The sequence below is a fragment of the Erpetoichthys calabaricus genome, chromosome 5, assembly GCF_900747795.2.
Source record: "Erpetoichthys calabaricus chromosome 5, fErpCal1.3, whole genome shotgun sequence".
Classification (NCBI taxonomy): Eukaryota; Metazoa; Chordata; class Cladistia; order Polypteriformes; family Polypteridae; genus Erpetoichthys; species Erpetoichthys calabaricus.
The window spans coordinates 186,052,731-186,076,013 of record NC_041398.2 but is presented as its reverse complement, the minus strand read 5'-3'; the positions used below and the strand labels follow the sequence as shown (position 1 = coordinate 186,076,013).

Below are 23,283 nucleotides of genomic sequence, written 5' to 3'. Positions count from 1 at the left end.
TCTAAAAAAAGCCAGCACAGTTCTGGAAAAAACATTCTTTGGACAGATGAAACCAAGAACAACCTCTACCAGAATGATGGGAAGAAAAAAGTATGGAGAAGGCGTGGAACAACTCATTATCCAAAGCATACCACATCATCTGTAAAACACGGTGGAGGCAGTGCGATGGCTTGGGCGTGCATGGCTGCCAGTGGCACTGGGACACTAGTGTTTATTGATGATGTGACACAGGACAGAAGCAGCCAAATGAATTCTGAGGTGTTCAGAGATATACTGTCTGCTCAAATCCAGCTAAATGCAGTCCAATTGATTGGGCGGCGTTTCATGATTCAGATGGACAATGACCCAAAACATACAGCCAAAGCAAACCAGGAGTTTATAAAGCAAAGAAGTGGAAAATTCTTGAATGGCCAAGTCAGTCACCTGATCTTAACCCAACTGAGCATGCATTTCACTTGTTGAAGACTAAACTTCAGACAGAAAGGCCCACAAACATACAGCAACTGAAAGCCGCTTGCAGTAAAGGCCTGGCAGAGCATTAAAAAGGAGGAAACCCAGCATCTGGTCATGTCCATGAGTTCAAGACTTCCGGCTGTCATTGCCAGCAAAGGGTTTTCAACCAAGTATTAGAAATAAACATTTTATTTCTAGTTATTTAATTTGTCCAATTACTTTTGAGCCCCTGAAATGAAGGGATTGTGTTAAAAAAATTCTTTAGTTGCCTCACATTTTTATGCAATTGTTTTGTTCACCCCGCTGAATTAAAGCTGAAAGTCTGCACTTCAACTGCATCGGAGTTGTTTCATTTAAAATTCATTGTGGTAGTGTACAGAACCAAAATTAGAAAAAAGTTGTCTCTGTCCAAATATTTATGGACCTAATTGTATATTCTTTTCCTGTTGTGCTTATGACCCAGCTATGGGCACGCTAAGAACGATCTTAGAATAATCGTGTGTTAAAGTTCTGCTTATGGTTGCTACAGCTTTGTAGTGTCATGCTGGTCTTGCAAAACAGCATAGGGTGCTTGGAAAAATTTTTTTGCCTAAGCTAGCCAACTGTGAATTCCCAGGAAAATATTCAACAAATAAGGTTACCAACAAACACAGCATATTTGCTCTGAAAAAATGTTTTGGCAAATTTTGCTAATCAAAACTAGTGCAATGCATGCTTTTATTTTTGTATGGATACTTCACAAAAGTTGATAGCCTGAAAGAGAATACTCAAAATTGTAACTGGACGAAAATACCAACATTGAAATTTGGAGTTTGTGTTGTGGAAAAATTAAGGATCAGCAGATCAAGAAGAGAATTTTTCTGAAGTACACTATTCTTGACTATGATCCTCTTGTTATGACTGAGCAGTCTTTCGAATTCCTTTGCACCTATTCTCAAAAATACCATTCTTCTTCTGATGGCCCCACAGGTGACAACATTTTAATAAAGAAAACTCCGAAGAAAGAGTGCAGATGTGAAAAATTTTTTTATCACAGGGAAAGCAGGAGGCTATTTGTTCAACATTTGTTGGTATAGGAGCTAATGTGTGACCTGCAGTATAAATTATTGAAGTGTTTCAACCTGATCTGGCCATAAGGAAAGGTAACAAGTTGCAGCATTTGGTTACTGCTTCATTTAAGTTGTTTTCAATCTAAAAGGGGAAGACAAATAATGAGACAATGGACAAATGAGCCTGCTAAACTGCCATCAATGAAAAGAACAGGATTATCTTGTAGTGTGGAGATGTTTGACACAAATAGAGCAGAGATCTGTGAACTGACTCTCCATCAGGAATTTGGAAGAAAAGAAAGTCATATTGTAATGAAAATGCAAAAGGTGAAAATTGCTGTAAATAAGATTTTTAGAAGATGCAGTGAGATAATAAAGACACATGTATAGTTGAGACTGGATCATGGGAGGAGGAAGACGAGGAAGAGACAGAACATAAAGGATTAAACTACACAAGAAAATTCTACAGAGATTAAATAATGTTTCACCATTCTTTCAAAAGGTGCATGAGAGCTGGGAACTGGAAATAATAGTATCCAGCTGTTATTATGTTCAGTTCATACTGGTAACAATTGAAATTGTCAAGTTTTTTTTCAGTTTTGATTGTAATTATGCCAAAATATTGCAGTGCATAAGGTATCAAAAGAAAAACAAAAACCTTCCTTTGGACCTACCATTGGTAAGGCTGGGACAGACTGTTCTTTCTTAATAAGTGGTCCAAGCAGCACTTTCCCATGTATGAATTTAGAATTTATAAAATCCTTACTTATTGCCACATACGAGTTTTCACCTCTACTCCATTCAAAACCATCCAATGTCATTTTTTTAATATAATCTGAAAAATAAATCAATTAGTGATGAGAGAGGGAAGGACAAAAAGGGGAAAACAAAGTTTCTATTGATAGAAAAACTCACCAACTCCAGTGAATATATCTCTCTCATTGTTTGCACCAGCGGGACCAATACCGACAGTCCCTAAAAAATAAAAAATAAACAAGCTACATAAACTATCTGAACCTGTAGTACACTTTTAGACAGCTGTAATAAATATTAATACTGAACTAAAATTAATGCAAACACATATTGACACCGAAAGCTCACAGCAAATGCAACTTTTTTTTTTTTTTTTAATGTAAACGTTCACCTTGGTTAAACAATGTTCAAACAAATGATACTACAGCTGCTAAACTGAAACAGTCACATTGCTAGCAAAACAAGTGTGCTTAACGTTGCACTCAGAAAAGCAGAGTACACGTTACTGCAACACTGAAAACAATAAAATATTAAACTGGCAGAAGCACAAATTATACTTTGTGTGCTGGAAAAGGCCACTGTTATTGTAAAATTGCACATTTATTTTATAGTGGTGCAGTTTTTAAGAAAAACTGCACCACTTAGTTTTTAAGAAAAACTGCACGCAACTGCATAATCAAGTAAAATGAGATACAGTCTTCAAGGCGCATTCAGGCAAATACAAAAAAAATCCACTAAATAACGGAATAAAGTTGAAGATCTTCCAAAGTTTCTTAGTGACCCAAGTGCAAGAAAAAGGAAAGGATGAAGATATGCTTATATCACATTGGCAATACTGGGCTTTGGAAATGCAAGGGAAGAAATGTTGAACACATAACTAAAACACAATTTTTTTTCATGTTATAGTAATAACAATAAAATGTTAACATTAAGTGTATAATGTGTGAAGACTGAAGTCCAAATATTAAATAAACAGTTTCACAAAAGGTATAACAAAACAAGTGGGCTTTTATTCAAGAACATAAAAGAAATTACTCAATTTGCATGTTGCTGTCAATGTGTAAAAACCTACTGTATATTCTCACTGCATTTAGTGTTTTGAGTAGTGAGCTGCTATTATTATTATCATATAATAAAAACATACATTTGCTTTGAGTCTGCAACATGCTGTTGAAATTTATAGTACTTGTAAAAGTTACCTCTTTTTTTTTTTTTTTAACCAATTTATTCTCTCAGTCATGTTCACCACATTATGACACTGTTAGCTTTCAAATAAAGACGTTCCAATTCAACGACATTAGCGTGTCAGCTTTAGTCCCTTCACATCAGAGAATTCCCTGTAATTTCCAGTTCCACTGTCTCAAAACACCACTCACATGAGAGATGTGAGATGCAGTAGCAGTCGTAAGTTGAAGACTACCTGTGTATGGACATTCACCGATTATTATTAAGTGCAAGTGGGGCTAAAAAATTACAGTTACACTTCTGATTCTTCTGAAGTAGCACCTGGAAGATTACAGAACCCATATCATATTGTGTTATGTTGACTTATCACCTTGTTCTAACACTATTGAGCCTCACATTTTAGCTGAGAAGCTTAACATTTCTGTTTGGACCTTAATATGGGTGGCTACAGACTGGGTTGTGCATGGATGGAAACTTTCTCTGACGATCTCCATTCACTCATGGGGTCAACTCAAGGCTAAGTCTCCAACTCTTACTAATCATAAAAATTGCTTCCAGAGTGAAAAAGAACCATATTAAAACCTTTTACACAATAAAGGGGAAGTTATTGAAATGTTCATGATTTTATTATGCTGTATGATTGCTCCTTTTACAGGTTAATAATTCTGAAACCAAATCAACAGTTGTATCCTTGATGTCCCCCTTACTCTTCTTCTTTTTTTCAGAAAAATAAAAATGTAGACTGTAAAGATGGTGCTGCACTATGAAAATGTTTGGTTTGTTTTAGTTGATAAAACTGTGTTACTTTTTTACAGGTCTTTTATTCAGTCTGTTCTTTTGTATGTTGGGGATCTGAATATTAAATAAATCTTTCTGATTTAAATTTTAAAAATTAGTAATAAAATTACATTGACTTGTATCACAATCATATCAGACAACAGTCATCCTGTTTCTGAAGTTTTAGTTGTTGCCATTGGTTAGGGCATTAAAAGAAAGTGATTTACTGAAAGAGCTCTTTTTTCCCACCACTATGGCAATGTGGGCTCTAATGAATTCTTAAATTTTTTTACTATGTACTGTTAGAATGAGGTATTCTTACATAAAACAGTCTTGGGTGTATGTGTTCAGACTAAAATAAAAAAAAGGTATAATTTTTGTCTCATGGCCCATCTCTTGTATAACCCCAACAGTATTTTATATTTCTAAGTTTCTGCTGCAAACAAATTTTCCTCTGGGATAATAAAAAATATACAAAACCTAACACTGACAAACTCTTATATGACATCTGTAAAGTTTATAAATGTTGACAGATGCCTTTAGGGTTTTTTTTTTTTTTAAGATATTTATTTCTGGGCGGCATGGTGGCGCAGTGGGTAGCGCTGCTGCCTCGCAGTTGGGAGACCTGGGTTAGCTTCCCGGGTTCTCCCCGTGTCTGCGTGGGTTTCTTCCGGGCGCTCCGGTTTCCTCCCACAGTCCAAAGACATGCTGGTTTGGTGGATTGGCGATTCTAAATTGACCCTAGTGTGTGCTTGGTGTGTGGGTGTGTTTGTGTGTGTCCTGCGGTGGGTTGGCACCCTGCCCAGGATTGTTTCCTGCCTTGTGCCCTGTGTTGGCTGGGATTGGCTCCAGCAGACTCCCATGACCCTGTGTTCGGATTCAGCGGGTTGGAAAATGGATGGATGGATGTTTATTTATTTCTGAAGAGTAAGTCCTAAGACCACATTGAGAATAAATGAAAACAAATATGATAGCAGCACTATTTTGAGTTTGCTTACCAGAAAATTGTGTAGGAAATTTTATGATAAATTACACTCACTTACCACAAACTATGCCCGTTTCCACTTCAATGGCACTTGTCAAAATGCAGATTTATTTAAAGTGCCTTTTAACAAATGAGGTCAAAGCCAAATAAATAAAGTACATAGTACACTAATCTCAGTGTCACATACTGTAAGGTCTCTTTATAAAAGCTCCAAGAAGAAAATACATTTTAAAATTGTTTTTATATATTATACCACAGTTCCCTTAACTGCGAGAAGTGATTCCACTCCGTTGGGCCCTTGAGTAAGGCCCTTAACCTGCAATTGCTCCATCCTGGGTATGACATTAACCTGCACCCGTTATATGGCTGCACCAGGGTACTAATTTGGGATTCTTAGGTGGTTCGTCATGTGATGGGTGCGACAATGCACTGTATCAGTGCATGATCCCTGCCTCTCCTCTCTCTCTCTCACTCACTCACTCACTGTAATGCTTTTAGGAATACTGCTGACTTGTTTAATGTAAAATTACAAAATGTGGTTATTACAGTAGTTTAAGCCCACTGAAGCTGTAGTCTTCTTTTTTACAGTATAGTTATTTGTGGTTTACCTTACTTGTAGTGTCATATCTTCAAACTGTGTGGGTAAAATTATATTATATACAAGTATCTGACTATTTCTGAAAAATTAACTTAAAAGCGGGCAAGCAAGGTGGAATTAAAGTAGTGTATATATCTGGAAAACTAACAAAGCAGAGAAGGAATTGGGAACCACAACACAAGTCATGCTTACTTTTTCCTTAGGAAGTCTCTTAGGAGACTGGGTTGAACCTTAAATCAGTTATACAATATAACAAAAAGCTTCTCTGGGTGATGGACCTTTGTGTTCTGAAATATTGCAGATAGGTCTGCCTCCATAGACAGCGAACATATGTCCACAGAAAAGGTAACATTTGCTTCCTCCATGTATTAATAATTTTTCAAGTTCATAAATAATTGAATTCACTACGCAATCCCTGTAGATATAGCAGGTTGTATTGCAGTTTTACTATTTCAACAAAACCTCCTGGACAAGGTCACACAAACTACTACTTGAGTACTCATGGACAATCACCTTTTTTTTGTTTAATTTTTCCTGCATATTGCTTAGATCATATTGCACTATTACGTGGGGTTATTCGAGATTCACTTTATTGTTATTCTGCACATTCTTGTATAACTGCACATGAAAGAAGTTCTTCTTTCAAAGCTGGGGGTAGGGGGCTGAGTTTGAACTATATTCACACTCAAAAAACAACTATGTCATAGAACAACTCAAAAACACATATTGGGGGGTGTGAGAGAAAACAAATGCAGTACAAGACATACAGATGAAACAATGTCTAAAAATTAAAGGACATATAATAAGTGACACAGTGGATTTGTCAGCAGGAGGTCAGTCCATGTATCGTCCAGAATTTAGCAATCCAACAGCATGTGATGGAAATGCTATGATTGATGATCTGAATGGTGGAGTATAAAGATCGGATAATGAACTGAGCAGTCTTTGTTGAATACTGTGCAGTTCTCCTGACATAGACTGTGCAGTTCCCATAATGGATGGTAATGTGGCATGAGAGCAGGCTTTCAATGGTACAGGTTTTTTTTTTTCTTTTTTCTTTTTGTAGTACAGTAACTCAAGCTGATGTATTTTTGTTCTGGTATTCTTCATTCACTTTTCTTTAAATTCTTTAAATTATAGTTTCTTAGTGATGAGAACCACCTTCAATGCATGTTGGTACTTCTGCAACAACTCACGGCATACTTCATACATTTGTTGAGGTATGAATAATGTTAGGGTTTGGTCAAAATTAATTCTGTGCCTAAAATTATGAAAAAATGTTCCATTTGCTTTGCACTCTAGGTTCAATATATGTTTGTATCAATTTTAGTTCAGTGTCAATATTTGTTACAACTGTCAAAAAGAGTGCTAAAGTTTCAGATAATTTATGTAGCTTGATTATTTTTTGTTTTTTTTTGGCACTGTTGGTATTAACTGTCAACATGGTTTGCTGACTCCTATGCTTACTAACAAACTCCACAGAGAATTACATTGACTCCTTGAGCAATAGCTCCTTTCCTGTCACACTCTACACAGGCTGTCCAGTGTTATTCACCTTTACGTCATGCTGGCCGCTGAGTTTTGAAGATCTTTCAAGGCAAGTATTTGCTTCAAAGAAACTTCCCTCACAAGTCTCCTTATTGGATGCACATTATTTTGAAGGACCTTCTTTTTAAGGAAATGTCTGCTCAGTTGGATACAGCTTCAATTTCTGCTTTGTTGAGCCAATAGTGTTTGCAGGAATTCCAAGCACTGCAAGTATGAACATACTGTAAATAGTAATAGGTTTGAAGTGTGCCACTGTGATCTGTGAAGTTTATTTCAAACCTATTATTTGATAGCTAAAATAATTCAAATTAGCTGACACTGAGAACCTGAGAAAAGATGTACAAACAGGTGGAATAGAACACAACCAGGCTAGTCACCCTAGTTGGTCATAATAGCCAGGGGCTCTGTCCTCTCAGCGAGCAATCCCAGGGATAGTTATTTTCAGGCAGAGGCCATGAGTGATTACAGAAAGTGCACTGTGTGCTAGCTGGATTTCAGAAGAATACAGTCCATACATAACTATACCTGGAAAGTTTCCTTAAAAACGCTCAATGAATATGCAGATAATTTATGTTGGAAATGAATCACTGAGAAACTAGAAGCCATCCAAATACTGCCTTATATTCTGCCAGATTGGAAGATGTACATTTATCAGCATTCCTCACTGAGGAACTGGATGATAATGTACTGTTCCAAAGGTTTCTCTCTAGCCTGGATATGTATGTATACAGTGCATCCGGAAAGTATTCAAAGCGCATCACTTTTTCCACATTTTGTTATGTTACAGCCTTATTCCAAAATGGATTAAATTCATTTTTTTCCTCAGCATTCTACACACAACACCCCATAATGACAACGTGAAAAAAGTTTACTTGAGATTTTTGCAAATTTATTAAAAATAAAAAAATTGAGAAAGCACATGTACATACGTATTCATAGCCTTTGCCGTGAAGCTCAAAATTGAGCTCAGGTACATCCTGTTTCCCCTGATCATCCTTGAGATGTTTCTGCAGCTTAATTGGAGTCCACCTGTGGTAAATTCAGTTGATTGGACCTGATTTGTAAAGGCACACACCTGTCTATAGAAGGTCCCACAGTTGACAGTTCATGTCAGAGCACAAACCAAGCATGAAGTCAAAGGAATTGTCTGTAGACCTCCGAGACAGGATTGTCTCGAGGCACAAATCTGGGGAAGGTTACAGAAAAATTTCTGCTGCCTTGAAGGTCCCAATGAGCACAGTGGCCTCCATCATCCGTAAGTGGAAGAAGTTCGAATCCACCAGGACTCTTCCTAGAGCTGGCTGGCCATCTAAACTGAGCGATCGGGGGAGAAGGGCCTTAGTCAGGGAGGTGACCAAGAACCCGATGATCACTCTGTCAGAGCTCCAGAGGTCCTCTGTGGAGAGAGGAGAACCTTCCAGAAGGACAACCATCTCTGCAGCAATCCACCAATCAGGCCTGTATGGTAGAGTGGCCAGACGGAACCCACTCCTTAGTAAAAGGCACATGGCAGCCAGCCTGGAGTTTGCCAAAAGGCACCTGAAGGACTCTCAGACCATGAGAAAGAAAATTCTCTGGTCTGATGAGACAAAGATTGAACTCTTTGGTGTGAATGCCAGGCGTCACGTTTGGAGGAAACCAGGCACCGCTCATCACCAGGCCAATACCATCCCTACAGTGAAGCATGGTGGTGGCAGAATCATGCTGTGGAGATGTTTATCAGCAGCAGGAACTGGGAGACTAGTCAGGATAAAGGGAAAGATGACTGCAGCAATGTACAGAGACATCCTGGATGAAAACCTGCTCCAGAGCGCTCTTGACCTCAGACTGGGGCGACGGTTCATCTTTCAGCAGGACAACGATCATAAGCACACAGCCAAGATATCAAAGGAGTGGCTTCAGGACAACTCTGTGAATGTTCTTGAGTGGCCCAGCCAGAGCCCAGACTTGACCCCGATTGAACATCTCTGGAGAGATCTTAAAATGGCTGTGCACCAACGCTTCCCATCCAACCTGATGGAGCTTGAGAGGTGCTGCAAAGAGGAATGGTTGCGAAACTGGCCAAGGATAGGTGTGCCAACCTTATGGCATCATATTCAAAAAGAATTGAGGCTGTAATTGCTTCCAAAGGTGCATCGACAAAGCACAGTGATCCCTCGCTATATCGCGCTTCGCCTTTTGCGGCTTCACTCTTATCGCGGATTTTATATGTAAGCATATTTAAATATATATCGCGGATTTTTTGCTGGTTCGCGGATTTCTGCGGACAATAGGTCTTTTAATTTCTGGTACATGCTTCCTCAGTTGGTTTGCCCAGTTGATTTCATACAAGGGACGCTATTGGCAGATGGCTGAGAAGCTACCCAACTTACTTTTCTTTCTCTCTCTCTTGCGCTGACTATCTGTGATCCTGACGTAGGGGGTGTGAGCAGGGGGGCTGTTCGCACACCTAGACGATACGGACGCTCGTCTAAAAATGCTGAAAGATTATCTTCACGTTGCTACCTTCTGTGTGCAGCTTTTAAGTATGCTGCACGGTGCTTCGCATACTTAAAAGCTCAAAGGGCACGTATTGATTTTTGACTTTGTTTCTCTCTCTCTCTCTCTCCCTGCTCCTGACGGAGGGGGTGTGAGCTGCTGCCTTCAACAGCTTTGTGCCGCGGTGCTTCGCATACTTAAGAGCCAAACAGCCCTATTGATTTGTTTGCTTTACTCTCTGTTTCCTTTGAAGAGGAAGATATGTTTGCATTCTTTTAATTGTGAGACAGAACTGTTATCTCTGTCCTGTCATGGAGCACAGTTTAAACTTTTGAAAAAGAGACAAATGTTTTTTTGCAGTGTTTGAATAACGTTCCTGTCTCTCTACAACCTCCTGTGTTTCTGTGCAAATCTGTGACCCAAGCATGACAATATAAAAATAACCATATAAACACATGGTTTCTACTTTGCGGATTTTCTTATTTCGCGGGTGGCTCTGGAACGCAACCCCCGCGATGGAGGAGGGATTACTGTATTGAGCAAAGGCTGTGAATACTTATGTACATGTGATTTCAGTTTTTTTATTTTTAATAAATTTGCAAAAACCTCAAGTAAACTTTAATGTTGTCATTATGGGGTGTTGTGTGTAGAATTCTGAGGAAAAAATGAATTTAATCCATTTTGGAATAAGGCTATAACAACAAAATGTGGAAAAAGTGATGCGCTGTGAATACTTTCCGGATGCACTGTAAATGTTTATACAACAAGTGTATTTTGGGGTGAAAGCTACATTTTAAAGGAAGTTAAATACGTGTATCTCTTTTTGTACACTATTTCTCTCATCTGATTATTTCCACCATGGTTACAAAAAGGATGGGTCTAAGGCTTGTACATATCCTGCATTCAAGAAAGAACACAGTCCCAGTCCCCCTGCTGGATACAGTAGCCCAGCTTTATATACAAGTTGGACAGTTACCTGCAACCTTTTTCAGAAGATTTCACTTTTAAATGTTTATTGTACACGATTGCATAGAATGCCATCTTCTACCATAATATAAATGTAACTGGCATCTTGGAAGAGAATATAAAAAAACACACGATTTTTTAAAGGATTATGTCATGCTGATGTGTGATCTTACTCCAATGCACACAAAAATATATTATGAAAAAATTAACTGGACTGCTGCATTAATGCTGTATACTCAAATATTCTTTTCAGACCTAATTTAGTCCTCACCGACTGTCAAAAACATCATCAGTTTGACTTTTGGGTTTATTCTGAACTGCAATACATCATTTAGAGTGTCATACATATTAAGTTGACCATGCAGTGATCTGTGTCCACAGCTGCATTAACATTTATCACACCTGGACCATTAAGCAGGTCCTCATGTTGGTTAGATGAGATTCAGACCTGAAAAAGTATGTTCACACTCTGAAGTGTTAGGACTAACAGTAAAGAAAAATTTTATAACCTCCAGAGAGTGTTTATTTCTGTTATGTGCCAAGAGTACAAATCGGTTGTATGATTTTCCTCTTGTGTCCTTATTGTGACTGCATAAGGCAAGATCTGTTTATAATGGTGTATGGCCCTCTAATTTCAAAAAGTTATAACCTCCTTCAGGCTGCAACATTGAAAATCTGTGACAGAAGCAAGAAGCATTTTTGGAACATTCAAGCCATCACATGTGATCAATACGCTGCCTGATTATTTTAGGCAATGTTTTTCAGCTGTCAGTTGAAGAGTTACTTGCTGCATCAGTTTACACTTTTGTTTTCAAGTTGTACATTTCATGAAATGACTAAGCACTACATTTGTATTTTCTAGCTCTTGCAGGCTGACTAGTGTAATAAAATGTCTAATGTTACTGTGCTTTCTTGATGTTCTCTGTTCATTACAGTGCAGCAGTCATCACTACTTTGCAGATTATCCTCTATTTAAACATCTGAAAAAGCTCCGTTTCTGAAAACTTGTTTTTCATGTATTGTTATCATAATGTTGCCACCAATTCCTCTGCTGTGAAATTTTTAGGTATGCGACGCTGACCAAATGTTATCACCTAGTGACTACAGGAATATCAACTAGTCAAACAGGCTGCCATAAGTGAGGTCTGCATGCAGGCTTCATGCCATAAGGATAACCCAGACAGTCTAGCGCACCATAGGCATCCGTTTTTAAGAGTGACACCCATATTAAGATTGTACTTGAAGAGTTGGTCTTCGATTTTATCAATTTGTTTCTGATTAGGAAAATACAGCATAGACCAAATGCCTGAAACATCTGGTAGTCTTCCAGGCTTTTTAAGTCTGAAGTTTGGTTGTCTGGACTACCGATTTGTCCAACCGTGCACTATTGTGCAGTTTTGCACACTTTTCTTTGTCAATATATTTTTATCATTTTATTTTTGATAATGTTCCAAACTTTTCTAACAAAAAATCCTTCCCTTCTGATTTACTATGGATAAGTCAGGTTTTGACCAGAACATGTAATGCACATGCTCAGTAAAAATTTCACATTTTGTTGATGCTGAAGGCATCAAGGCAAATTAAGCCAGACATGTTTATTAGGATTCTGCACATACACTCTTTTTTTCCTTTTAGAAAAAAAAGGCACAACACACCCCTTATCTTCCAACTATTTCCAACATCCATGGTTCCTATATAGGCAGTATATTGTGTCTATACTCCATCTATTGTCTCATTTACTTCTCACTCTCTTCTACTCTACATATTTTAATTGCAATACTGTGCTCAGTCTTCAGATCAAACTCATTACTGAAAGTTAGCTGCTCAATGCTCTGAATGGCACGGGAAGATTCAAGTTTAATTAAGACTGCAATCAGTTATTAACCCCTTTTTTGCTCCTACTGCTGTCATTTTTTCTTTTAAGGTTATTCCTTTCTTATACGTAATGCTTCTTGTGATCTATGTTTCATTACATATTATATGTTGTCACACACGTGCGCATGGGAGGCAGCTAAAGGGCTTGAATAAGGGCACTTCCGAATCAGACCAGGATGTGGTAGAGTGCACTGACTCTTTTTCTCCCTTTCCTGCAGACCATTCATGGGAGATTCCACCTGGCCCTCTTGATGTCACTTCCGGGTCCGAGCCTATGAAAGAATACCTTGCTGGCTCCGGCCCCTGTGATGTCACGTCTGGGCTCGAACCTATGGCTAAAGACCTTCTTGAGCCTGACCCCTTTGACCTCACTTCCTGTCTTCCCCTTTAAAAGCCTCCACCTTTTCCCTATTTCCTTCAATTCTGTTTTGGACTCAGTGCTATCAATAATCTCGATTTGCAGCCAGGAAACCAAATACACGGGTGGCTACCCCAAACCTTGCTATAGCTCTTTGTGGCTTTTGTGACAATGTGTACTCCTGATAGTTAACACTGTTTAAATTAATAGGATATATACAATTTAACTATTTATTTGATATATTACTCCATTCAAGGACTATACAATAAAAACATTATTGAACAATGTGCAGACTACAGCCTGCAACCTAATTTGGTTTCTGTGATTCACCTACAAAAATGATGTTAGCCAAGTTTTTTAAAAGAAGGAGTATATTTGTTATTGTACATGTAAATTGTGTACTTTGTTTGCAAAATGTAAGGTCAATGGCCTAAAATGCTAGAAAATTCAAATGTATACATTTGTTAATATAAAAATTTAATAACATCTACCGTCCATTCATCTTGGAAAATTCATTCAGTTCAGTGTTATATGGGCAGAAGCATAACTCAACAGCCCTGGACTTGGTGTCGTTCATCGCAGGAAACGTTTATACAAAATGGCCAGAGTCATTTATGGGGCCAGTTTACAGTTCAAATGTAACATGCATGCATGTTTAACCAGGGAACACCCCACAAAGCATATGTAAACTCAACACAGGAAGTGCCACTGCTGGGACATAAACCCTAAAGTCTATAGATGTAAGGTAGCTGAACTGTTCACTACATTACTATGCTACTCTGTACTACACTTAAATCTTGTACGCTCATCTTCAGTCATTAAATTGAATTCAGTTTATTTTTGTATAGCACTATTCATTGAGTGCAGGCCCAGAGCGCTGCAACAAGTTCTTAGGAAAAATGCAAATAATACAGATGAAACAGATTTGTTAAGTTACACAAGAAAAAAAAAACTGATCATTATGAATGAAATTCAACTACATCTGTCCCATTAATTAATTGTTGAACTATGGACATTTCACAACAGAGGACAGGAAAACAAAAACTCCTCTTTCATATTGTTTGTAAACTTTTATGTTCTGGGATGCCAAAATCTATCCTAACCTCATTTCCACTCAGAGTTTAATTCATTTTTGCATGAAGTTAGTATTTGCAATCTTAGTGTTTTTCCACTAGATTTGTCTTTTTTAGGAAGACATTTGTGCTTATCATTAAATAAATGCAAAACTAAAATAGTGAAAATTGACTGCCATACTAAGTTATTTAAGGTCTTTATAAAAAAAAAAAGGCTACTGTTAAGACAACTGGACATTCTGGAACTACTTTGACTAGATGTGTGATTTATTGTGTCTAACTGAGCAACATTTTACGATTGATCAATGTTTGACACAGCATAGTTACTGTTCAGCAACCTTATGACATGTGGGTAGAAGCTATGTAAGAATCTGCTTGTGAGGTCTTTAATTATGCTGTTTGCTTTTCAAAGGTGACCAGTGTTGTATATATGTCCAAAACAGATGGCTGCCATTAATATTCTGGGCCTTCACCACCCTCTGCAGTTTGTTACGATTTGAGCAGAGCAGGGTGTTATAAAACGATGTGATGCAACCAGTGAAGAGAGTCTTCACCATTAAGCTAACAGAATGAGAGCTGCTCTCAGACATCTGAGGAAGTAGAAGCAGTGGTAAGCCTTTTGACAAAGTTTAAAATATGTTGTGCCACTTCAGTTCGTGAGTGATGATCACTCCAAAAAATTTAAACCTGCTGAACCTTTCGACAGCATCGCCTTCAATATAGATATAGATTGTCTATGACAATTTCCTTGGATTTACCGACATTACGGCTGAAAGTATTGTCCAGGTACCACTGAACCATCAGATAGACCTCTTTTCTGTAAACGCTCTCACTATTGTTAACGATTAGGCCTATGTTGGTGGCAACATTGGCAATTATGATGGAGCTGTATCCGCCCACAAAGTCGTAGGTGAACAAAGAATGCAGGTGGGACTCGGCACACTATCCTATGGAGTGCCTAAATTGAGGAATAGAATAGAATAGAGGATGTCCAAAATCTAGGTGCAGATTGTGGCACTAAGTCCTAAATTAAAGAATTTGCTGGTCAGCTTCAATGGTACAATATTGTTGAATGATGAGCTGTAGAGTATAAACAGGACTCTAGCATAACAATTTTTATTATCTAGCTGTGCCAGTATGGTATGAAATGTAAGGAATATGTCAATCTCTATGCACAGGCTGTGGCAATATGCAAACTGCAAGTCATGCAGAATCTCTGGAAAATTATCTTCAATGTGTCCTAACTGCAGTCTCTCAGAACACCTCATCAACACTTTAATGAGTGCCACTGGTCTATAATCATTTAAACAGTCCACTTTTGTTTTCTTAGGCACAGTGATATATTAGAGAAGGTACTGAAGAAGTCAGCTAATTGCTTGCTACAGGTTTTTAAATGAAACTCTGAAATTCCATTTGGGCTGCAAGACTTTAAAAGTTCTCCTTATGTCATGTACAGAAACAAAGAAGGCTGCTTCATGTGGTGCTGCAGGCAATCAAATGGTGGGCAGCATGTTGTACTGATCAAAATGGGTACAGAAAACATTAAGTTGGTCTTAAAGTGAAAATGAAGATAATACTGGATTATGTTTTTTCTTTCTAGTCCATAAGCATTCCTTTACTGTGCTCAGGTTTGTGCCGATAAGCTGCTAAATTCTACCTCTACGTTAAACCCGTAGTTACATTTAGACATTTTCAATGCTTTTATGAGTTGGTATTTGCACTTTCTGTATGTTTCCATGTCAGTGTTTCGAGATGCATTGCTGCAGGCCTTTAGTAAATTGCTGATGTTTATAGTGATCAATGGTTTCTTATTAGAAAAAAATGCAGATTGTTCTCTCCAGGTCAAAGTTGCCCACAAATTTTTCAATAAATCCTGTTACAATGTCTGCATAAGGATCCGTATTTGATGAAGAGTCTCTAATCATGTTCCAATTTACACAATCAAAGCAGTACTGTGGTTAAACTTATGTGATTTTAGTCCAGTACTATGCCACTTTTCTTGTCATATCTTCATGTTCTAATCTCCACTGGTAAGTTGGAAAGAATAGTACTGACAGGTGATCAGGCTGTCATTGGTGGGGACACAGTAGCAGGCAGTAAATATCTTTTATCACAGTGTAGCAGTAGTAGAGAATATCAGCACCCTTCATGGGGAAGATGACATGCTGGTTATATTTAGACATTACTTAAATTTGCTTTGTTTATGTCCCCTGAAACAATAAATAATCCCTAAATATGTAAACGCTTGTATTCTGTAATAATGTTGTACAAATCAAACTGTTTGTGTTAGTTTGCGGAGAAATATAAAGGGCAATCAGAAAAACCCTGGAGAAATTCCTCAGAAAAAATGCAGTAGAACCACTTGGATGTACTGCAGCATCTGGTGTTTCATTAAGTTATCCACGTTCCTCAGAAACAAAAAAATAGAAGTTTCTGAAATTCTTGCCTGTATGTTGTCTAGTTTATAATCAAGCAACTACATGCTGGTCAGAAATACACTGGGCAGAGTAGGTCCGTAGCCACAGTGTTGGTCTCTTACCTGGACGCATACCCTTTATCCATTGTCTAGCTCTGTTTGACCAGTTATTAGTTGAATCAAGCTGGTTGTAGCATCTGACAATGATATAATGACAGTAGCTCTGTATTTATAAAAGTTGTTAATTGCTTGAATTGGATGTTTAAACTTAATACTAAATACTCATTACACCTGACTACACAAACAACAAAAATAACAAAATTATATACAAAAAAAACACAGATGTCTGCAAGCATGCTGCACATCGTCATGAGTCATATCAATAACTTAACTGCTTGAATTTTCAAGCAATGCATATTGGGGTGGAATCCTAAATATGTAGAGAATCTTTTTAAAACATGATTTTGGATGTATATTTGAGCACAGCAAACCTGTGTTCACAAGTTCAATTTGTTACACTAATAACCGTGCTGCTGGAGTTTTACATACCAGGCAACTGACACGGACAGAAAACTCATATTTGTGATCAGCAATAACTGCATGTTTAAACTACTAGTGCAAATACTGTAAGAAAAACAGAATATATTACCATAGGTTCTAAATGCACCTTGAAGCCAGCAGAGAAGCTGCTGTTTCTCAGTGTCACTGAAGCAGTCCGATTTAAACTGTGGATTATGGCCAGTCAAATCCAAAGCAAATTCTTCTTCTAAAGTAAAAAAATACACTTAATTAGAAAAAGACATTGCACTGAAGTAAAAATAAGTTAAAATTCACAGACTCCTAAAACTTGTTTTTCTACTCAAACAGCAGACTGCTGGTTACCAAGGAGAACTTCTTTGGTGTTAAAAGTACTAATAAAATGAATGACATATACATCCCTAGCAAACATGTGTATAAACAGCACAAACATCAAGAAAATTTAAAAAAGTTCTTTTTGCATCAGTAATACACTGAGATGAAAAATACTTCAGCAGTCTGTTACTGATTTCTCAGTTATTTTTATGATTCATGCATGCAATTTTCAAGTGAAAATTAAGAACAACAGAGCAAGTTTTGTATGTTTACAGTATGCATGCATATAAATTAACTTTATTGCATGTACAATGACATGCAAAAAATTTGGCACCCTTGCTTAACATGTCTTACTGTGAATATTTAAGTGAGCAGAAAATGAACTGATTACCAAAAGGCACAAAGTTAAAGATGACACATTCTTTTCAGCATTTTATGAAAAGTTAGCGTAATGTTTTTCTTCTGTACAATTGTACAATGAAAAAAGAAAAGGAAGACCATGCAAATGTTTGGGCACCCGAAGATATTTGAGGTCTCAAATAAGTTTTGCCAAGGTCTCAGACCTTAAGCTCATTAGAGTTATGGCTTTTAAACAGTCATCATTAGGAAACCCAAGATGATGCAAATTGCAAAGCTATATAAATTCTCTGACTCCTCAAACTTTGTCCCAACAATCAGCAGCCAGCTGCCTAGCACTCTAAAAAATAAACTAACTGATGGTCACAAAGTAGGAGAAGGCAACAAGGATATACCAAAGAGTTTTTAGGTAACAGTTTGTAATATTATTACGAAATGGCAGCTAACAGGAACAGTACAGGTCAAGTTGAGGTCGGGAAGACCAAGAAAACTTTCTGAAAGTACTGCTTGCTGGATTGTTAGAAAGGCAAACTAAACTCCCTGTGGTGGTGCCCTTTTCTTCTGTGCAGTGACACTTGAACAAATATGACCTTCATGGTAGAGTCAGCAAAAGAAAACCTGTCCTGTGTCCTGGCCACAAAATTCAGCGCCTGACATTTGCAAATTAACATCTAAACAAGCCTGATGCATTTTGGACCGAGTCCTGTGGAATGATGAAGTCAAAATAGAACTTTTTGGCCACAATATGCAAAAGTATGTTTGGAGAAAAAAGGGTGCCGAATTTCAGGAAAAGAACACCTCTCCAACTAATAAGCATGGATGTGAATCAATCATGTTTTGGGCTTATGTTGCAGCCAATAGCACAGGAAACATGTCATTGGTAGAGGGAAGAATGGATTCAATTAAATACCAACAAATTCTGGAAGCAAACATCACACCATCTATACAAAAAAGATGAATTTAAAAAGAGGATAGGTTCTACACCAGGATAATGATCTGAAACGCCTCAAAATCTACAATGAAATACCTCAAGAGGCATAAGCTGACAGTTTTTCCATGGATCTCACTGTCCCCCAACCTAAACATTATTGGATAGATCTCAAAAGAGCAGTGCATGAAAGACAGCCCAGGAATCTTGCCTAATTAGAAGCCTTTTACAAGGATGAATGGGTGAAAATACCCCAAGTAAGAACTGAAAGACTCTTAGTTGGCTATAAAAAGCATTTATAAGGGTTTTACTAAGAATTGACAATGTCAGGTGCCCAAACTTTTCCTTCAGGCCCTTTTTTTGGTATTTTGTACCTGTGAATGGTGGATTAATGTGCCATCTTTAACTTTATGCCTTTTGGTGATCAGTTCATCTTCTGCTCACTTAACTACTCCTAGTAACAGACATTTTAAGCAAGGATGCCCAAAGCTTTGCATGTAACTGCAGAAAAACTCACATTTATACAGTATACTTCCATTAACAAGCCCAGAACCTGCATTGTTTTCTCTGAATATAATTTAAAAAGCGCACACTTTTCTTTGCTACATAAATATTAAGGAAAACAAATTGCACGCTTAACAGTAAGTTTTGTTATATTATAAAAAAATACCTTCACGCTCTCCAACACCATTGCTAAGGAACTGAACAGACTCTTGAGGGGCAACCCCACTACTTTGCCTCATAATGCTAAACATAAAACAAAACATTGGTTAAAATGCAGAACTGCAAAGAAACGTCGTAAAAATCAACTCAAAACCAAAAACATGGATGAACAACACAGGTATGCAAAAAAAAAAAAATTTAAACACATTTAATACATTTCTTAATTTTAAGTCAATTACAAAGTCTTTGTTGAATGCAGCTACTTTTTGAGGTATTTCCTTCAAACTAAAAAGAGCTTAAAACAAAGTGACAGGTTAAATAGATCCTAAAAATTTTGTGAATCACTTTTGAGGAATGGCTAGCAGAACCATTTGAAACACACTTTTACATTGTATAGGGTTTTGAATAGGTTTCTGTTTCACAATAACCCAACCCCCATGACTGATGCACACATAAACACTTCTAAAACTTCTGAATGTCTATAATCTGCTACAGATTTTGCTTACGCATATTTTGCTTCGGGGAATGCCACTTATTATGTTGTGAAAGGTACATAGATACTTATTTACAAAACCACCTGAAATTTTCATCCATCCAACCATTATCCAACCCGCTATATCCTAACACAGGGTCACGGAGGTCTGCTGGAGCCAATCCCGGGCAGGGCACCAGCCCACCGCAGTGTACACACACACACACACTAGGGACAATTTAGGGTCGCCAATGCACCTAACCTGCATGTCTTTGGACTGTGGCAGGAAACCGGAATACCCGGAGGAAACCCATGCAGACACAGGGAAAACATACAAACTTCACACAGGGATGACCTGGGAAGCAAACCCAGGTCTCTTTACCTGAAATTTTTCATGTTGCAAAATTAATGCAGATCAGTGAAATTTTTATTTTGTAATATTAGATAATATTAGATTATATTAGTTTTATTAATCCCATAGGGTAATTCAGATGCACACAACAGCAGAAGCATAATAAACAAGGGTATAGTCTCAAAGGACAGATAAGTCGAGAAATGTGATCTATTCACAACATACTTGGCATGTAAAGTTTTTGTTGTACAGAATTTATTTATTTGATAGACGTTTTGCCTATCAGACAAAGACTGGAGTAGAGGATGCAATTATCTATTTAGTCCACAAGGCTTATTCTCACCTGGTCAAAGCTGGCTGTGAGGATTATGTTTTTTGATTTCTCCAGTGCCTTCAATAGCATCCAACCATCCCTGTTAAGGGGTAAACTCAAGAGATAAGCAGATGGATGAGCCTCTGATGTCTTGGATAATGGACTGTTTGATTCTCACAGCTTGCAATCTGCCCTAAGACTTCATTTCTGATACGGATGTGAGCAACACTACAGCACCACAACGAACATTCCCGTCTCCTTTTCTCTTTACAGTAATCCCTCCTCCATTGCGGGGGTTGCGTTCCAGAACCCCCCGCGAAAGGTGAAAATCCGCGAAGTAGAAACTATATGTTCATATGGTTATTTTATATATTTTAAGCCCTTATAAACTCTCCCACACTATTATAAACATTTCCCGCACAATTATACAGCATAAACCCTTTGTATTCTCTTAGGTATTAGGTAAGATTCGTTGAAATTATGTATATAAACACAGTTTATATACAGTAAAACCTAAATATTATTTTAAAGATATCGAGCGTCTCTGATATCACATATGTTACAGCCATTACGACAGACAGGCCACCAGCAATAAATACGTACAATGCAAGAAAAATTGTATACAGTAAAATGTGGGTACAGTGACACTAAACCATGTACATGTAATAAGTACTGTACATAGATAATTAATTATGGTTACTCACCAACAATGACATGACGACTTGTCCAATAACGATGAGTTTAATTTTACTGCACAACAAAGGATAGCATTACAGCTCTTCTAAAGGAACCTCTTCAGGCGTCTGTGTAGCACCGCCGTTGTTCTTCTTCCAGCACTCTTCAATCCAAATCCCTAAAGCAGATTCCATCCAGACTACTGCTTTATCACGTCCACTTGCAACTCGTTTTGCGCCCTGGTTAAAGGACACTGCGGCCGTAGATCTTATATGCTTTTCCTCCTTTTTAAATAAAAAGAATCGTGGACTCATTGATGCCGTAATGGTGTCCTGCAGTGGTGTAGCTGTTCCCTTCCTTCAACATATCCAAAACTTTTACCTTTTCTGTAATCATTTGCATCTTCTGTTGGCGCTTGGACATGGCCCCTGAAGCAGTAGAAGGAGCACGTTAATGCTGAATGAGTGAGATGAGACTTCCTGGTTAATGCAGCACTCCGTCGCTGAGCCAATCAGCAGCACACAGGAACTTAACTGCGTGCTCTGATTGGGTAGCTTCTCAGCCATCCGCCAATAGCATCTCTTGTATGAAATCAACTGGGCAAACCAACTGAGGAAGCAAGTACCAGAAGTAAAAAGACCCATTGTCCGCAGAAACCCACGAAGCAGCGAAAAATCCGTGTTATATATTTAGATATGCTTACATATAAAATCCGCGATAGAGTGAAGCCGCGAAAGTCGAAGTGCGATATAGCGAGGGATTACTGTACACGTCAGACTATAAATATAACATCAGGTCATGTCACTTCCAGAAATTCTCAGATGATTCTGCACATGGGGTGTATTGATAAAGGGTAGTACAGGAGTCGGGTGGTGAAGTGTTTTTGTTGATGCAAAGAGAATAGTCTGCATCTTAACATCAGCAAAATCAAGGAACTGAAAAGTGAGTGACTCTCTCTTCGCATGTTTCATTTTGCCAATGTGCTGGCCTTGCTTGCGTATCCTCGGAGGTGGAGCTCTTAGCCCTACTCCACCTCACACTTCCACGCATAGATGTTTATATATAAGATGTGAAGGGTGTTCCTTTAATGTGGAAAGTAACATTACTAAGGAAAAAGAGCCTGTTCTGCCCTCTCACATACAGTTCCTGTGTGTTCCAGGACCAGTCCAACCTGTGTTTATTGTGGACCCCATAAGTACAGTAAGTAATCACCTCTACATCCACTCCTTGAATGGTGACTGGATATAGAGGCTCTTTGGTGCGCAAAAGTCAATATTATATATATATATATATATATATATATATATTATATATATATAAACACCAGCCTAAAACCTTTGCACAGTAATAATGTATATGTGTGTATATATCTATATCTATCTATACTAATTAATAAAAGGCAAAGCCCTCACTGACTGACTGACTGACTCATCACTAATTCTGCAACTTCCCGTGTAGGTGGAAGGCTGAAATTTGGCAGGCTGATTCCTTACAGCTTACTTACAAAAGTTAGGCAGGTTTCATTTCGAAATTCAACGCGTAATGGTCATAACTGGAACCTCTTTTTTCACAATATACTGTAATGGACGGCAGCTCGATGGCCGTGGGAGGAGGAGTTGAGTGTCACGTCATCACGCCTCCCACGTAATCACGTGAAAAGACTGAACACAGTAGGAAGAAATGAAGGAGGAGCCGCAAACAGCGAAGAACAAAAAATTAATTAAACAATTGAGAAGGGAGCGAAACAATAAGAAGCGAGCGAGTGAAGCATACAAGCATCTTCATAAGGGAAAAAAGCACGGTGTAAAACGTAAGTTTAAATTAAGTTTATAGAAACGCTCCCGCTGCGGATTGCAATAACATATTCGCGAGATAAAAGTTTAATGACAAGACACGAGGTATAAACGAACCACACGCCGTAGCGCAACGTTAGGGGCTTCACCTCTGGCGCTGACGTTCGAGATTCGATTCCCGAGAGCAGATGCAGTGAGTGTGTACGCTTGATGAGTCCAGAATTAGGGAGAAACACGTGTCGCATACTCTTTGCATTATTTGAAAGTAAACTATTAAAACCATTCTATGATCTGCTTCTCGCAACTGAAAGACGGCACATGGCGGATGTTAGCCGACTTGCTGACCGCAACGTTAGGGGCTTCA

The 23,283-nt window shown here is 38.1% G+C and overlaps 1 protein-coding gene across 3 annotated transcripts in view; it reads right to left on the bottom strand.

Annotated features, from left to right (window-relative positions):
- LOC114642632 (centromere protein C-like) overlaps window positions 1–23,283 on the bottom strand; it is a 266,767-nt gene that overhangs the window by 14,738 nt on the left and 228,746 nt on the right. For 2 of the 3 annotated variants that reach the window (XM_051928078.1, XM_051928080.1), the window contains 4 exons: window positions 19,322–19,398; window positions 17,164–17,280; window positions 2,418–2,477; window positions 2,177–2,337 (listed from right to left, as the gene is read on the bottom strand). In XM_051928078.1, the coding sequence (XP_051784038.1) occupies window positions 2,177–2,337; window positions 2,418–2,477; window positions 17,164–17,280; window positions 19,322–19,398 (415 nt within the window). The remainder of the gene's footprint in view (window positions 1–2,176; window positions 2,338–2,417; window positions 2,478–17,163; window positions 17,281–19,321; window positions 19,399–23,283) is intronic. The other variant, XM_051928079.1, reaches the window with a different exon arrangement.